Below are 18,412 nucleotides of genomic sequence, written 5' to 3'. Positions count from 1 at the left end.
GGGCCAGAGCGCCGAGGGAGAAGCAGTGGTGCTCCGGGGCTTTGTAGTTCAGCCTAATCACAGCTTCACACAACACCTCGCTCTCTTTGTCCAGCCATTACAGCACTGAGCTGAGAGAGAGCCACATCACACACTCGTCAAAAGGAAACGGACAAGCACTCAACTCTCACTGCCACATCACACAGAGGGAGCCTCAGTGTGATCACAGGTGTGCATGTAGTTTGTTTCCCTCACATGGTTCTATCATTTGAATACTGTATGCTGCCCTTTTTTAAACATTTCTTCAAGTCTATATTAGCATTCATGGGGTCACTTGATCATTTTGAATTGATTTTATTTGTATTTAAATATTCTAATACATTTCCTTACAAAACTAATTTGAATGTAGTTTGTGACACTAAATGAACCTATTTTTTAGTTGATTAAACTCTTACATCACCTTTTATGAATTGTAAACTGTCCCTAAATTAAATGTTCTGGTGTTTTTATTTGAACTATTTCCTCTTGAGGACCATCATGTAATATCTCCCTACTACTCTGACTACTTCATGCCTGAGCTGGCACTGTTTTTATTGTTGTTTAAAAAAAACAAATGTATGTCTTGTAATTGCTTTGTTGAGGAACCTGTGACCCAAGTTTTTCAACATAACATACTACACCGTAGTTGTGTGTATGATATGACAATAAACAGAGAATTAGGTTCCAAACTACGACATTTAAATTTAAATAATGCCATTAATTTTCCATAATTATACAAGTTTAATAACATATTTTAAATGGTGTGATTTTATTTCAGTTTCTAGTGACAAATATTTCTGACAATATATCCCATGTTCTACTCCTTAAACATCTTTTTAATTAGAATGTCTGAATCAAAGCATTAACCTCCAACAGCTGACTCTCAAAAACAATACACTGTATGTTCTCACTGGTATGAGTGTTTGGATAAGAGCCAACCAGATGAAACAGAATCTTCTGCTCAATCAAAATGAGTCTCCCTGAGTTTAATCAAAATTGCTGTGACAGTGTTAGCCTTTTTATTTTTTGACCATTCATTACAGCTCCTCATTCAGGCCAATCAGTGTAACTGAGTATTGAGATGCATGTCTACAGCAAATCTCATGTAATTACATTTATTATTAGCCCTTTACATTTAATTATGTTATCCTTTCAATCACACTGCCGTAAATGTCTATGTGAATTTTGTAAATGCCACAATACAGTGCCTGTCTTGGAGCAGTGCAGATAGTTTTACGTTTTGTGCGTAATGTGCTCAGTGTTAGTGACACCATCTGATTTTTATGCTGTCAAACCTTGAATGTGCCGGTTCATATCATTAAAAAAGTGTCTCTGAATATGTGGACTGCAGCCTCTGTTGACGCGTTTAAAAAGCATCTGAAGACACACTTATTTAAATGTAATAATTTGTAGTCTCGTAGAGTGCTTTCTGATACTGTTCTTTAAAAGATGAAAAACGTACTTGCTTACACCAAAAAACTTAAATAGAACATTTGTGGAGCTCGAAGGCATGTGGAAACACATTTAAAACATTTAACAGGAATGTGTATTTCCAGAAACTGTATCCAGTTCAACTTGCTTGGAATAATCCTCAGAAATTGAAGTCAGCATTTTTCTAAACTACTTTCGAAATGGAGAAGTTCCTCAATTCCTCTAATTCTGTACCGTTTTTTAAACTAAAATACACCCTGGCCTCAGATGCCCTGTGTGGTTATTAAAGGAACCTGCATGTATTCATGAATATGAAAGCTCAAAACTCAAATAACGATGATAGGTGCCGCCACTTTCCTTGAACCTGGACCACAAGTTTGGGTAATAAAGCTCCACCACCTCCAGGCCCTTATCATGTCACATTAATGTGCTTCGGTGCTGCATATTCCCAAACAGAATTTCAATTTAATTAGCACAAATGAGTTTACACCAAGCTACACCTGGAGTTCTGGGGCAGCTGTCTACTTCGCCATGCTGTTAATCAATCCTCGTCTTGTATCCACCCTCGACACAGTCCAACAAATTGGGAGGGGTCTTTTTGTAAATTGGATCAACAAACCCTTTTCACCACAAAATCAGTTTTTGACTTAAAGTTCCCCTATTATACTGTTTTTCATCAATATATTATAGTTCTCAGTTACATACAAAACATGTCTCTGAAGTGTTTGGCTCGAAATACCAAACAGATCACCCATTGTAGCATCCCATAAACCCCTCTGTTTCAGCCCTGTTTCAAAAGAGCTGATTCTGTGTCTGTTACTTTAGATGAAAATAAGGAGCCACTCCCCACGCCCCTCTGAGAGATATTTGGTTAAAAAGAACACTATGGTGCTCTAGGAGGAGATTCAGGTGATAAGGTGGGGGGTGGGGGGGGGGTTACCTTGGTTGGTTTTTGGCTAATGGTTACAGAAGCCAAAAAAACATTATGACATCACAAAGTGGCCAAAATCGGATCTGCTCTTTTTCAGACAGGTTTTTATATAAATGGATCAAAGGACAAAAAGAGAACAAATCTTTTTTCCTGAAACGTTCAGAATCTCTTCACACAGAGGGGACACATATTTATGTATAAAAGACATGAAAAAGTGTATTTTGCATAATAGATTAACTTCTTGCTCTATTATTTATCACGTCTTTACGGGATGACTGACCTGACTGTGTCTGGACTCGCCGTATTTGCCGTTGAGGTTGGCCCGGTGGCAGTTCTTGTACCACCAGGCTCCTTTGTAAGACAAGGCACAGTTAGTGACGGCGATGTCGTTGTCTCTGTCTTTTGTGGAGAAGGGCCGGCCCTGGTGATAGCTCAGAGAGTCACCTGGGATCAGAGGAAAGAGAGAGAAAGAGTGAGACCGTTAAACCTCCGCGTATGCTGCATTTGCATATGGCTGCGGTGAATAACGGCGTGATGAGGAGACATAAACGACCAGGCAGGCAGGAGAGGAACGGGAGAGACATGAGAGGAAATAAATCCTGCTACAGGCACTCTCAATTTACTAAGGCAGAGAGAAATATAATTATAAACATGAGAGGGTGACGGGTGATTCTGGCATATGGTCATGTTGAGAGATGCATGGAGAGCGAGGACTTCAGTGGAAATGTGGAGGAGTGCTGAGGCAGGTTTCAGACATAAGGGAGAAGAAAAACGATGGAGGGGAAAGGAGTGAGGAGAGAAAATAGCAGATGGCAGAGTAGGGATGGAAGAGTATTTTCACTTAAAGGTTGGAAACAGCACACATTTTGATATATATATAAGTATAGTAGAGTTATTTGACATAAACAGCTCCATATCACATAGAGCTTTGATGTTGATGTCATTACAGGTCATTTCTAAGGTTGATCACAGTGCAAAATCATGATGTACGTGAACTTAAACACATTCAATCCAATCGTTTTTACAATGATGTATTCCACCACGTACCAGCGGTGCCGTTGTACTCTCCTATTCTGAGCTTGTAGAGGTTTCTCGCGTCTCCAAGGGAGAATTTGTCATAGTTGGCGTAGACTGACTCCTGTCCGTCCTTCATGTCAATTCTCAGCTCATAGCGGCCCTGACCAGCAATCTTCTGGATGTTGTCTAGACCTGTGGAGAAACAAAACACACTTTATTGAAAGTTATCACCCTCACACGGATATGGAAGTCATTACGTTCATATAGTGATTGAAAGAAATCCACAGGGAACCCTAAAAAAGCGAGCCTCCTATTTAACCTTATTTTGAAGCGACACACATGACTCAATTGGCCCAACAATTGTATATTCAAAACACAAATTACAATCTTTACAGCATTTGCCCCTGTCCAACAATAGATCCTTAGGAGAAACACAAAATAACTGTCAACACAGACAGACATGCATAGATACTAAATGTAAATAAGAATAGTACAATTACAATATGGATTGACAATATGACAGTATTTGTAATTGATTGATTCACATTATTATTGTGTCATACATAAATAATATGCCCAGCCGATACAGGCTAACAAGACACAGCTATTTATAAAACATTGTTTAAGGCATAAATCTAAAATAAACTTCAACTGACATCCTGCAAAGGTAGCCAACCCTTTAAGCATTGGAATAAACCTTTCTATTCTGGGTACCAAAACATTTCTGGAGTTTGAACAAATTTTATATAAATAAATATTCTAAATACATCATAATAAAGTGAACACAGAGGAAAATGTGAAATATCCCTTCTTATATTTCAAATGTTTAAGACAACCTGTTATTCATAAGAATATTGATCAGAGAGGTTGTTAAACCATTTCACAAATAATGTAATATTGATTTCTGTGATGTACTGAATGTAATGAATGTACCATGTACGTATACTAAATCGGACGGTTTGTTCCCACTTAAAGCTTTGAGTCCTGATAAGAACTCTGGCCGGTGTCTTTGTCAGCTGCTTCGACTGAAGAGTAAGATTGACATTTTCCGAGAGCCGTGGACACTGCCACCACCGGCCCCCCTTCAAATGCCACATGCAGCAAAATCGTGAGATTTGCGGCTTTGCTCTCTATCTCCAAGGTAGCAGACATGAGGCTCGTTTGAACCCTGACAGGCGATAAGACCCCACACCGACCTGAGAGATTGGTACTGCCTCCACCATCAGATTACAACAAGCACCCATTTGGAAAGAGTCTATTTCCCTGCTTAACCTCCAGCAGAGGCATCACACACTTCTTCTTTTTCCACCCTGGGATAATTAGAAGAAAATCCTCCATTGCTGATAAGGAGTAGGAAGTGGAAATGCAAGAGAGGAGGGAAACTAAGTCTGCTGTAATACATCAATGGAAAGATGGTTTGTTAATATGGAACAAACCAGAGGCATTTAAGGTGAAAGCAATAGTTACAATAAAATTGCGTTTAATTCTCAGTCATCTCTAATTTCCATTATATTATATCACTGTATTATCAGCAATTAATATAGCAGCCATCATTTTTTTACAGTTTTCTCCTCCAACAGTTTTATGGGATCAGACTGCTCTATTTCAAACTGCAGCGATTAAAAAATACATTTTGACACACTATTGCACTCTTGCCTTATTATACTACCAATATTACCGTCTCGTCACATTTTATTACCAGCCTTTCTCTCTCACTTACACAGGAGCGGCGGGCGGGGGATTAAAAAAAGAAAGAGTATGGGATAATGATCACATACTGCAGCTTCCCCGGTTTCTCTCTGTTTAAACATCATCAAGCTGACTTTGTGTTCAGCGCTAAAACTGGCCGAGGTCAGTGAGTAGGGAGAATAGATCGCCCTAAAGCAGCAATAAAAACGTCCGTTTGTTAAAGTGCATCAGATAATAATGAAAGCTTCATTTTCATATTCTTTACTGCTGACCAGTTAAGCGCCTCTTCTTTTCAGTCTGAGTGGATTTAATATCCATGTTTATGGTTCCATACCGTCTGATATATTACTGCTCTGTGTGTGGGGGTGGTGATTAACTAAATGTTCACAATAATAGCTCTCCACGGGCTATGGCAGCGACCAACTCTGTAGAAAGAAGAGTGAAGGACACATAGTTTCACAGTGCAGTGACCATCTGTGATAACACCATTTACTTTCTATAGGGAACGTTAGTGGACCCTTCTTGAAATGTCACTGCTAAAAATGCACTGCAAATTCTAGTCCTGATAGGAGAAATGTCTTCTTTTAACCATTCAAATATACCTTATATGAATAATTTAGAATATTCATTGTCAGTCCTTAAACACAGTTAAATACTATTAGTAACACTTTCCAGTTCTCTATATGTGTTTTTGTTCTTTTTTTTAACTTTTATGTATGCACCATAACATCAAGTCAAATTCCTCGTACGTGTCAACTTACCTGGTAATAAACCTGATTCTGATTATTTTCCTCCTTTTTGAAACAATCTTGTAGTTCCCTGCTAACAGAGCTCGAGCTTAACAAACTCCCAGGTCGGTTTCATACGACAGGCTGGGGCTCAATGTGTGCCGTACTCTGAGGCTGCTGTGATCCCTGCTGGCTTGTTATCTGTAATCACGAGGAGAAGCTTTCACAGAGCGGCTCTTGATGCTCCACACCCTGAGGTAACATTAAGATGCTTTTATGCACTGAGAGAACAGAGTACAGTACAAGTGAAAGAAGAAGAAGGACGCGGGAAGTGCAACCTAGGAGGCACTTATGAAAAGTAAAGAGGGACCTTAGAGATTGAAGGAGCTGCCCTTGACTAGCATACCTCCAGAAGTGGTGAGAGGGCAGATTATTGCTGATTCAGCTGAAGTGGAAATGGGTCAGAAGTAATATTTGGAGGCACTGAACCACATTTGCTATGAATTTTATTGTAGGGACAAAGGCAATATAAATCTGCAAGATGTGAAATCTGTGCCATGATGCTGCAACATGATGCCTTCAGGTTAGAGACTTCTGAACACTGCCGTCACTATCTTTGCTTTATACTGCGCAGTGTGCACTTGGGAGGGATTCCTATTCTGTTTGGCGCACAAACATGTTTGTAGAATATTTTTCATCCTGCTTCCTGTGCTTCAGTGCATAATGCCCTCCATATTCCTCATTGAAATACAGAAACAAATGATTAATTTATACCAGCAGACAGCAATCCTTTCTCTGTTGTGATAAAAAAGAGTTACCTTTGAACACCGTCCCTGTGGTCCAGACCAGCTGGCATTATTATTCAATTCACCTCATAACAACGCAAACAGCTTTAAAAAAATAATCAGTGAGACAAATAATCTGACACTCTGGAAGAAATGCCTTTGAAGCAGATTGCATTATTTTGTCAGCTCCTGATTATGATGGGTTGGATCTGAAATCTCTTTCGCTTTCACCTATAACAGTGTGTTTAGTCACTAATGGACTACAGCGTGCCACAAACTATCTTGTGTTATGATCCAATATGTGTCAGCTGCAGAGTAACAGCCTTCCCTCTGTGATAATGTGCTGATAATGCAATGCCATCCCATTTCCCCCCAGTGTTATTCAATTCCTCTAATCAAAAAGTTCAGAACAGATTCTTCTCAAGGTTCTGATTCACTTAATGAAATATTCATGTAATACTTTCCTTTAATCATCTGCACCAAAACAATAACACCAAATCTGGCCCATGAACAAACATGACTCATTTGCACATTTTCTAATGAATATAATTATTGTTTTCTAATGAAATTTTAAGGGGGAGGGGGAAATATATTCAGTAGTTCATCAAAACAGTGTTCTGTTGTTTTGTCTTTGAATCAAACAGACGCTAAAACAATTTTCCAACTCATTTCAGGGAGAGACGAGCTTTCAGTGAATCCAGTAATGAGTCGGACAGACTTTGTGAAGTAAAGAACTGAAAGATGAGATGAGCAGGACGAGAAAAAAAGTCCAGCTGCAGGGTTCTCCGTCTTCAGATAATAATAATAATAATCAATTGAATTTATATAGCGCTTTTCAAGTCTCAAAGTCGCTTTACAGTTTGGAGGGGGGGAAGGGGGGACCAGGAGTTTGTAGTGGATGCGGTGAGAGGGAAGAATCCAACAAAAATGGCTATACCGCCCAGACAAGGTATGGGAAACATCTCTTCCTCCTTACAATAGATGTATCAATGGAACCAATTGAAAGCTGCCACCCTCTATTGATTAAATCCATTTCAGTCATGGAGACGGTGTGCAGATAAAGATGGTAATAACGCTTTTACAAAACGTCTTAATATCAGCCTGCAGCCCAGAAAATGTAGATACTTGAAACTTGAATCAGGCAGTAGCATACTTGACCTTATTACCTTCATTCCACAATACACCTGTGTTCCAGCATCATCATCATGTCTATCTTATCCAGCAAGATAAGCTATAGTTATGCCAGACCACATAAAGTGGACATGATGGGTGGATAATCTTTGTATTTGAAAGTACTCCCTGGGACTCTCTCTCGATTAATTATCTGAGATTAAGACTCTTACCGAGCCAGAATTCATCCTCCAGGTTTCCGAAGCCAACCCGATAGTCACTCCACTTCCTGGAAAAGTCTGTGAGTCCGTTCTGACGACGCTGGAAAACCTGAACACCAAAATATAACAATGTGACAAGATCAGAAAAATACAATTTACAAATAGACATGCAACTTAAAGTGGACCTATCATGCTATATTTGAATAATATAGTATAGGACCATACCTATATAAGGCATATTTATACTTGTTTTTTTCAAAATACCAAACAGATCATGCATTTTAGCCATGCCTCATTTTGCTCAATTTGGCATTTCTTAGCTCTGTTTTTGCAAGGGCTGATTCAGTGAGAACAGCACCATCTACAGGCCTGGCATATGTACTACAGCATCTCCAGCGCTTTCGAACGGCAATGGCCGTGGCTGTCTCCTCCTGATTGGTGGAGTTGGAGTTGGTGGAGTTGGCCCATTTGAACACTGTCCTGACGTCAGGACAGTGTTCAAATCTGGATCAGTTTTTATCAGATCCGTTGCAGCCCCTTTTTTAGAGATTTGGGTACGGAGGAAAATAGAGAGGGTTGTGTTTTCTGACACTTGGTGAGTTCCCTGGAACACCGGGGACACATATTCATGTATAAAAGACGTACAAAAGTGCATTTTGCATGATAGGTCCCCTTTAAATGTTCAGACAAGATAAGTCAGTGCTGTGTAGTCAATCAAAACCTCCTCTGTCTTTTTTACCTTTACCGTTTATTGCATTATAGTGAACCAAATGCTTTCGAAATGCTTCAGAGCTACTTACAATCCAGCCTCCTTCATCAGTGGTCATGTCACAGAACACCTGCACCCCCTGGCTGGGGTCTCTGTTGATGTAGATGGTGTAGACCCCGCTCAGAGTCTCTCCATTCAGCAGGTGTTGGGCACAATTCTGAGGCGTTGCAAACAGACGACTCCCTGGAGATAAGCAGAAGAGGACCCATTATAACTTGCTTGTTTTTGTCCATCTTTTGTAGAGTTATTCGTACAGGCATTTGAAAACTTTCTATTTTCTTTTAAAGCTGCAATCATTTGGATTTTTATATCAACAGAGTAAATACCTATTTGCTTAAAGATCAAAAGCCATGGATAATCATTTACCGCTTTGTTGTTTCCCTCAGCGCAACAACAAAGCCCTTCACTGAAAACACTGTTTTGTTTACAGCCCATAACTTTAGTTTTTCGCAGACAGTTGTTTTAGTGGACAAGCTCTGATAAACCAGCTGTATGCTATCTGCCTCAAATTATAGACTTAGCTGTTAAAGAGCCAATTACCCTCAGGAGAGAAGAGAAAAATAAAAGTAGAGCAAATATTGATTTAACATTCATCAGGCAACCAGAAACACGGCTCTAAATAAAGGTTAATGTTGCTCCATTTCCGTTGGATGTGTATACTATTACGTTTCCTATATACATTTTACAAGGTAATAAATTCTAATAGTGTGTTTACAGCTTATCCTGCTGCCTCGGTGTTAGTTACATTAATGCACAAGGAATAGATGCACCGTACAAAAACATTCAAAACAAATATAAACACAACATTTTAACCATGTTGCATTTTCAAAACAGTTACTAGACTGTTCCATAGTTTTGCTCCTTGAACAGACTGAATGTCAAAATCAGCTTTTGTGTCATGAAATATGACAGCTACAGTTTTTAGTGTGTTGATTTAACTGGTCTGCTGGCGTCTTATAACAAGTTCATTAAGCAGGGAAGAAGCATGACCATGTTCAAAATAAGCTTTAATTTGGAATAGCTTTTGAAGCTTTCGAAGTGTCCAAAAAACATCAATTAAAAGTTTAAGATTAGAGTAAAACTGACAACCTGCAAAGCTTTCATTTAACTGCTAAGTCCACTGCTGGGTTGAAATGATAGATATTCATATTTACTTTTGGCATGTTCACAGAATTGTTCAAGTTATTAGCAGCTTCATAATGCTTCCTAACCCTTGTTTGAGTGACAGTTCCAGAGTCTAATTATACACTGGGCAGAACATTGAAGATTAGAGCACTCTGTTCAGCTGTAGGATCGTAGACAGCCAACCTACAGGTGCAGCCTAATGGGAAGTCTCCCTCGCTACACACAGGAAATGGAGATTATAATTGTGTCTGACGTTGGGGACACATTACTGTGCACCTTTGTTTTACGGTGACAGAAATGTGAAATGCTGTGCAAGAAGGGGAAACAAATTGGGCCAACAAAACTCACCCTGTTAGAATCTCTTTCCAAGTTTAAAGCAAACAATACAAACACATGGTGTGTGTGTATATATGTGAGGGGATTGTGTGTGTGTGTACTGTACCTGTAGTGAAGGTAGTGGACACTACAGCGCTGGTGTCAAGTCCTCTAGCAGCCTGGAGCTTCACTGTGAACTCTGTGGTCTCTGCCAGACCCTCCAGACGAATCCATGTGTCCTCTGAATCCAGTATCAGCTCCTAATACACACACACACACACACACACACACACACACACACACACACACACACACACACACACACACACACACACACACACACACACACACACACACACACACACACACACACACACACACACACACACACACACACACACACACACACACACATTAATTCACATACAAGGTAAAATATATTAGATTGAGACATTGTATTATACAAAGCAATAATTCAAAGTGATTTCTGTGTAAACCTCAGGGTAGAAAACTAATGACAGAAGAGTCCCAACCAGTCACAGATAACACATTGAATTTTGCTTGTGAGTTTTCAAAAGACTTTTTTTGGCAACAAAGAGACCTTCAGGCTATTTTTGTTCAGGAAACACACGACAGCTTGCTTTGTGTTCTAGTAGCACGATGTTATGTCAAACTGGTGACTCAAAAAGGTGAGGAGGAAATTAGATGGATTGTAATAAGGATATAAGTTAATTTAAATACTGTATAGGTGAATTGGTATAAGTTAGCTGTTAGCATATATGAAACATTTGGCAGTTCTTTTTATTGCAGATGATTTCTTTCTCACACAAATTTTTTGTTCTGTAAAATGGTGGCGTCTTGTACTTCGTTGTAGGATAGGCTGGATGTTTGGCATGACAAATACATAACTACTGTAAGTAGTAACTCTTGGACATGAAGAAAGGGACTAAGCAATATAAAATATAAAAGGGGAGGACAAGATAAAAGAGTTTTAATGGACAGCCAAGTTGAGACGCTACGAAGGAATCAGGAAATAAACATTTATATTTCTGTTAAAGAAGTCATAAAAGTACACGAGACAGTTACTTCCCTCTGTTAGTGAAAATGTTTTTTTCATTGAGCCTGTCTAAAGGAGCCATGACATATTTCCTGTGACAGGTTTCTTAGATCAGACATAAATCGCTCAGTGCTCGCACTCTACGCCTGTATTTGTATGCATGTATGTTACAGTTTGCCCTGGATACACATTAAATATGAAGAAGGAAAGATGAAATATTCAGCAAGTTTTGAAAAAGAAATCACACATTTCAATGCAATGTGTCTACGTGAATTATGCATGGAAGCAGCTGGTAAATGTTGTCTCTCCGTCTCAGAGGATCTTACATATTCCCTCCATGTTTCTAGGGTCAAGATAGGATTTTCATGGAAAGCAAAAACTCCCTGTTTTCTAAAACATACCTTTATACAGTACGCCAATTAACAATTGTTTGTGTGTGGTCGATGTTTGGTGGATTTTTATTCATCCTTGTGCATGTTTGAATAGGTATAACTTTATAATTCTAGGCACGAAAATAACCAACAGTGATACATGCATTTACAAACTGGTAAGAAAATGTTAATGAGATAAAAAATGAATCTCGTTGCTACTGTGTGTCATTTATAAGTCCATTATCTCCGTAAGAGAGCGAGATGAACAGCTGCAAGGCTCAGGAATATGTGTTTAGATTACAGCCGAGGTAACACAGCCAAGATGAACCTCAAGTAGAGACAACAAGAGGAGAATCTCTCAATGAGCACTTCAATCTGCGGCCACAGCGGTCGGTTTGGCTCTGAACTGAAAGTGTTGTGACTCATTTCCTTTTCAAACACAATGAATGTGGCACTTGTTATTGAGGCAGCTCACTGTGGTGAACAAAGAATTGAATGAAATCTAAAAGAACATTATCAAATGTGGCGAGGAGAGTGAGACAAAAAAAAACATGTTCATACTCCATCTAACACAATCTTACAGATTTAAACACATTTTCTTTATAAATGATCAAAGCTTTATCAAAAATGTAGTTATCTTTGGGGTTTTTCTTCTTGAAAATATGAAAAAAATACTTAAGCTGCAAACTGTTACGAGCTATGGGCCTGCAGTGGGGTTTTTTTCTCCAGTCGTAGCCAGAGCCAACATCTATACACACCGATATGACATTAGCTGCTAACTTTTTGAGCTGTAAAAGGTGCTGCATATAATAATAATAATAATAATAGCTTGGATTTATATAGCGCCTTTCATGAGACCCAAGGTCGCTTTACAAAGAAGAACAGGGCAAAACAAACATAACAAAACAAAAGGCAGTCAGACAACTAGTCAGACAGACAAAACAACAAATAGATTAGGGGCCAAAGGCCTTAGTAAACAGATGGGTCTTGAGGGCCCTTTTGAAGGCGTCAAGCGTGGGGATGTTGCGGATCTCCGCAGGGAGAGCGTTCCAGAGGGTGGGGGCTGCCACACTGAAGGCTCTGTCCCCGAAGGTTCGCAGGTTGGTGCGGGGGGTGGTAAGCAGGCCAGAGTCTGAAGACCGCACGTTCCGGGGAGGGGCATGTGGGTGAAGGATGTCCGATAGGTACTGGGGGCATGGGCATGGAGGGACTTGTAGGTAAGGAGGAGGATTTTGAATGATATGCGGGACTTGACCGGCAACCAGTGGAGGTGGATGAGGGTGGGAGTGATGTGCTGCCACGGCTTTGTGTGTGTGAGTACCCTAGCAGCACAGTTTTGAACGTACTGGAGCCTGTCCAGGGTTTTGTTGGGAACCCCAAACAGGACACCATTGCAGTAGTCCAAGCGGGAGGTGACAAACGCATGGACTAGGGTTTCGGCAACCGACTCCGAGAGTGACGGTCGGAGTCTGGCAATGTTCCTTAGATGGAAAAAGGCCGATTTGGTCACAGACTTGACGTGGGAGTGGAAGGAAAGGGTGGAGTCGAGGATGACACCCAGGTTGCGGGCTTCAGGAGATGGGGAGATGGAGCAGCCGTCATATGACCAGCTAATGAGCTATCCAGTCTGCAAACTGATGTTAGCAATGCATAATTCTCTTTTTCAGTGGCCAATTGAGCAACTGAGACAATTAAGCTGAATACATGTCTAAATTTGATAGGAAGCATACAGTATCGTCAAAGGTAATGTGTGTTGTTCAAAGTCTGTTGCTCTTGTTCTGTGTAGCAGGCTGCTGTCTGGTCGTAAGTCAGTATGCCTATGATAAAAAAGTGTTTTATGCAAATATGATTTTTAAGAAACTACATTATTGGCTTTATGAAGACAACAGTGTTTTGATAGCATTAAAAAGAAAGCTCCATAATGAAACCTAACTGTTAGATATGAATTTCTACCTTTTGGTATTGATTTGTATGCTGCGTGTTTGTCTATTATGCAGATATGTATGTCGTAGGAGAACAATAATTGTGAAAAATGTTATTTCTCTTTAGCATGCAAATTTATACAGAGTCTTGGAAATGGCATATACAAATGTTGATTTAAAAGTATTCTTGTGTAAAAGCCATTACATTTCTAGGGAACATTTTTCTTTTGAAACAAACCATTGTTTCGGAAAATAGACGAAAAGGCAGAACGAGGGATGAATATCAAGAAAATTATATTAAGAAGAATGCTGATGGCACTTATAATAAAAAAAATGGGATACTGTTGCATTCTTTGTACATGAGTGACACCCGATGGTCAACCACAAAGCAGTACTACACATTCAAGCTCAGTGTGTGTGTGTGTGTGTGTGTGTGTGTGTGTGTGTGTGTGTTTGGTGTGTGTGCCTGACATTGAGTCTTGAAGGGGACAACCTTTGAACATCTGGTTTCATGTGTGTGCTTGTGTGTAGGACACCCAATTGCCAATAAAAGGGAGGCTGTTGCAGAGCATCATGGGAAATGGTTCTAGTAAATTCGATAACAGGCGTGGTGCGTTCTACACAGAGCTTACTAATGTGCTTTATTACCATGAATCGGCCACATGAAAATATTTAATCAAAATAAACAATGGCTCTACTGAGACATATTAACGTGATATCTTCATTAGACAGCCACGTTCCCTTCATGATTCCCTGGCGTGCGTGTGTGTGTGTGTGTATGTGAATCAATCTGTGTGTCCCCCCGAACGCTTGCACTCAACATCAAGGGATTACATGATTAAAAGATATAATGTGGATTTTGAAAAGTTGTGATTTACCTTTCCTGAACATTGTTCAACTCTGTAATAATAGGTTCAATAAACTGGGAACATTTTCTTCTTTGCAGAAATCCAAGAAGGTGTTGTCAATGTGTGTCTAATATCTGCAGTTTCTATTTTCAGGTGATTGGATTAGCAAAAGTACAGCTTATCTCCCGGACACATGATTGCAAATGTTTCATGGATACTCAACAGGAATTTAGAAGAAAGAAAGTAGATAAAGAAACCTCAGATAAAACTTTAACATACATGTAAATACAGTATAACAGATATGAGATAACAGACACAGTTGAGACAGTTCTGCTGTGTGCACTACATACTTTGCGGCTGCCGTCCGTTGCCTTGTAAGTGAGCATGTAGTTGTCAATTTCTGCGAGTGGTGGTTGCCAGGAGATGAGAGCGCTGCGGTGATTCACCTCACTGGCAGTCAGATTCAGGGGCGCGTCCATGGCTGACAGAGAGAAAAAAAACATACCAATTAAGTTCCAAATAAGGAATGCTTTCAGGACATTTTCTACATCTTCTGAGTACTGTAGTTATCAAATAATGATTGAGCTGTTGACTTGTCTAACCCAACTTTTTACAAAGTACTCATATCAATTATACACATGCTTTTATAGATGCTCAGTTGTCATGGTGGAATGAGTGAATGTCTGGGGTTGAAAATGGGTGGGCAACGGACCTATTTTAAACACAATAACATACATTTATCTCTTTACCTTAAGTAAAATATTTTCTCATTCCTACCATTTGAAGAGTGCCCAACAGTTTGAAAATGGAGGATTCCATTAAGTGTTTGGTAGCAGTGGGCTGCTACTAGCTTAAGGGCAAAACAGCACCTCTTCATGTACAAGTCCACAATCTACTTGGAGTTGAAAAGCAGGTCTATAAAAGTTAGTTTTTCTTAGCGTTTTAAACTAAATACTTGATTCTGCAAGCCGTATCAGCGGACAGCTGACCTGAGGATCTGAGGCTGCGGATTGGCTCATATGGGGTCAACATTTCTGTAATATTGCCTCTGAAGGCCAAACCCTGTGAGTTTTAAAGGGATTTGTAAACCTTGAAATACATTCTTAATCAAACAAAGAGTTATTGTAGAGAAGCCATGATTGGGGTTATTTGAAGTTGTGAGTTAAGACCTTACAACCTGAACTACTGGCGGAAATGAGGAAGTGGCAGCAGTCAAGTTGTGAACATACTGTAGTTGTGTGAATGACATTTTCTAGGTCAGAGTGTGAGAGCATTGTTTCAATCCTGGAGATGGTTCTTATTTAAAGGAAGCCGGATCGGACAACTTTTTTTTGATCTGTGGTTCAAAGCTTTCATTTGAAAGAAATAGTACTTCCGCGTTTTGGCATAAGACTTTTCATTAGCAAACAAAGCACCGCTGATGCATTATGCATAGCACAATAGGAAACTCTTCCGGAACATGTACCAAATGTGCTGATAATTTATGTTCTTGCTTTATTCCATTTTATTTCAAATCTTTTTTTCTTTTGCACCCCTGAATGAGGCTATCTGGCCCCACTACAGAAAACCAAAACCTTATTGGACCTTTCTCTGAGGTTGGCTCTCCTGCTGTTCTGCCTTGCCAGATTTTTCTCTCTCTGGACAGAACCAGCAAGAGATGTAACAAAGCGTCAATGACCCCAACCTTCCCACAAACCTCTCTTTCTTTGATTAAATAAACCAGACAAATGCTATGCCATAACTGCTGAAGGTCCTGTTGAATGGATCTCTTTATTTCCATTTTCTTTGCAACTTGTACCACAAGTGTGATGCTGCCAGAAGCAATAATACATATTATTCTTCCCCTAAACAAATCTGATAAAGAGACCATGTGAACCATGTGCAAACCAAAGCATTGGCCTGTATCTTAATATTTCTCTTGATTTCTTTATAGAATTTGTGCGTTTATTTGATACTTTGACAGTGCAGAGGGTGACAGGGAAAAGAGGCGTTAGACTTCCACAACCTTGAATAAACATTAAACTATTGACATCTGCATACAAATCAGTTGTTTGACATGTTGTCGTGTAATTGTTGTAGACTATTTTACCAATGTTGATAGTGCCAATGTTGATAGAAACATAGAAATAATGTCATCCATGTTGTGTATCATTGATGTGATTATAGATTTTGGACAATGCCAGTCTATGTCACAGGGGAATGAGCTATGCTAGGCTTTGACTACAAAGGCAACACCTTTCAGTAACAAATATATATTCAGGCTTTGGTCTTATATATATGATAGGTAGATTAGGAGTATAATATTACCAGACGTATCCTATAATGCATGAAAACCAAGCTCGGTAATATGGTCCTCATTAGGGATGAAAGCCATTGGAACAAAAAGGAACATTTAAAAAAAAAAAAAAAAAAGTTTATAATCTGTACTTTATAAGGAGTTAAAGGTGAAAACATAGGAAAGGAAAAGCACAGGTAAAAAGGAACACTTTCCCTTTTTGGACATTCTTGCACATATACGGTAAATGTTCTCAATGAGATGGGTACAATCTCCCCGTCAGTTATCCTAAATCCCCACAGGACTGAGAGAGAGGAGCAGACAGACACTTTTCCATGTTTAGTCACAGTGTATCCCCGCTTCAAAAGCATTCAAGCCCTTGATCGGTAAGCCCACCCAAGTTTTACCGCACATTACATCACTCCATCCAAGTATATTCTTGGTGCCTGCACAGTTTAAACAAGGCTTGATTATAGTCTGTCTTGAGACCTTAACCACATCACAAGCAGACTCACCTCAATTTCCCAACCTTACATCACCCGTTTTTAGTCAATATCTGATCTTCCGACATGGTGGCAGAAGCATTGACACGCTGTAACCTCATTTGAGAGCTTGATGGAAAATAGATGACCTTCATTTTGAAAATATCAGTTTCCAGGAGTTACATCATGGGTCTGGGGCACATCATCAGCAAACAGCAGTCTGAGCATGGGAGGCAGGAACTGAAACAAGTGAAGTGCTCCACTTTGTGTTATGTGCAATCCAATGTCCCCACGGTGAAGACAAGATAAAGATGTCTACTAACATGTCTGTCCCTTTTTCGACGTGAGACTTTTGTAAACAGTCTGAACTTTTAACTTCTTCTGAGTACTTCTCCCTAACTTTTAGCTAAACAACTAACCCCTAATTGAACTCAGACTTTACACAACTCCCCACACGCAAGGCCGCCTTAATGCACGGGCTGACCTGGGCTGAAGCCCAGGGGCCTACGGAGATCGGGGGCCTATCATGAGCCAATAAAAAAATGCATTGTTTTGTAATTCGTCAAATGTTCTGTCCATCATTTGATCTGAATGTATGTGGCTGGTGATTGATACAAGTTATAAGACACCCGCCCCGTGGGCACCACTTAACAGCCAATCAGAATGAGAATATGTTTCACATGTGACTTATTCAAAATGCGAGTGATTGAGTTGTTTAGGTGAAAATGTCGGAGAAGAAAAAGTTTGAGAGTGGCGCTCGGAAAAGGAAATTGTTGACGGAAAAGGAGTTTTGAGACAAGCAACTATTTAAACAAATAGTGCCCACACGCACATACAAAATCCACAAACACACACTGTCTTCTAATTTAAATACTTGTCTGCGTGCACATTTGAAAGGATCAATGACAGCTGGGTAATTAACAGCATGTACCCGCCTTGATAACCTCCTGAATTAAGTGGGGTGCTTCCTTTTGGAGACAGTGATAGGCAGAATCACATTGTGTGGCGGGGGGATTTAGAGAGAGTGACAGAAATGGAACAAAGAGTTTTTTTAGGAGCGCCAGGCTGAGCATTTCGCTTGGAGATGAACACAGCACAGTGCATTGTGCTGAAGTTCTCTCTCCTGCACCTTCTCAGCTTTATTGACCTGGTCTGCATCACAACTCTGCCTTTCTTCCTCCTCTTCTTTGTCTGCTTCCTCCTATTCCCACATCAATCTGTGGTCTTCCTCTCTCTCTTCTCTTCTCTTATCACTTCTTATCTCCATTTGTGCTTGTGTTTCTCTCTCCTTCCCATCCTTTGTCCACTTCTATTCTTG

General features: G+C 39.8%; 1 protein-coding gene across 1 annotated transcript in view; it reads right to left on the bottom strand.

The window, feature by feature from the left end:
• The window catches only part of tnr (tenascin R (restrictin, janusin)), a 161,753-nt gene that overhangs the window by 4,798 nt on the left and 138,543 nt on the right, over window positions 1–18,412 (bottom strand). The window contains exons 25-30 of the mRNA XM_034137721.1: window positions 14,688–14,818; window positions 10,267–10,399; window positions 8,731–8,882; window positions 7,943–8,039; window positions 3,428–3,589; window positions 2,661–2,824 (exon numbers count right to left, since the gene is read on the bottom strand). Of these exons, the coding sequence (XP_033993612.1) occupies window positions 2,661–2,824; window positions 3,428–3,589; window positions 7,943–8,039; window positions 8,731–8,882; window positions 10,267–10,399; window positions 14,688–14,818 (839 nt within the window). The remainder of the gene's footprint in view (window positions 1–2,660; window positions 2,825–3,427; window positions 3,590–7,942; window positions 8,040–8,730; window positions 8,883–10,266; window positions 10,400–14,687; window positions 14,819–18,412) is intronic.

Source organism: Trematomus bernacchii, unplaced genomic scaffold (assembly GCF_902827165.1).
Source record: "Trematomus bernacchii unplaced genomic scaffold, fTreBer1.1, whole genome shotgun sequence".
NCBI classification, from domain to species: Eukaryota; Metazoa; Chordata; class Actinopteri; order Perciformes; family Nototheniidae; genus Trematomus; species Trematomus bernacchii.
The sequence above is the reverse complement of the archived record's forward strand: the minus strand, read 5'-3'. Positions and strand labels throughout refer to the sequence as shown.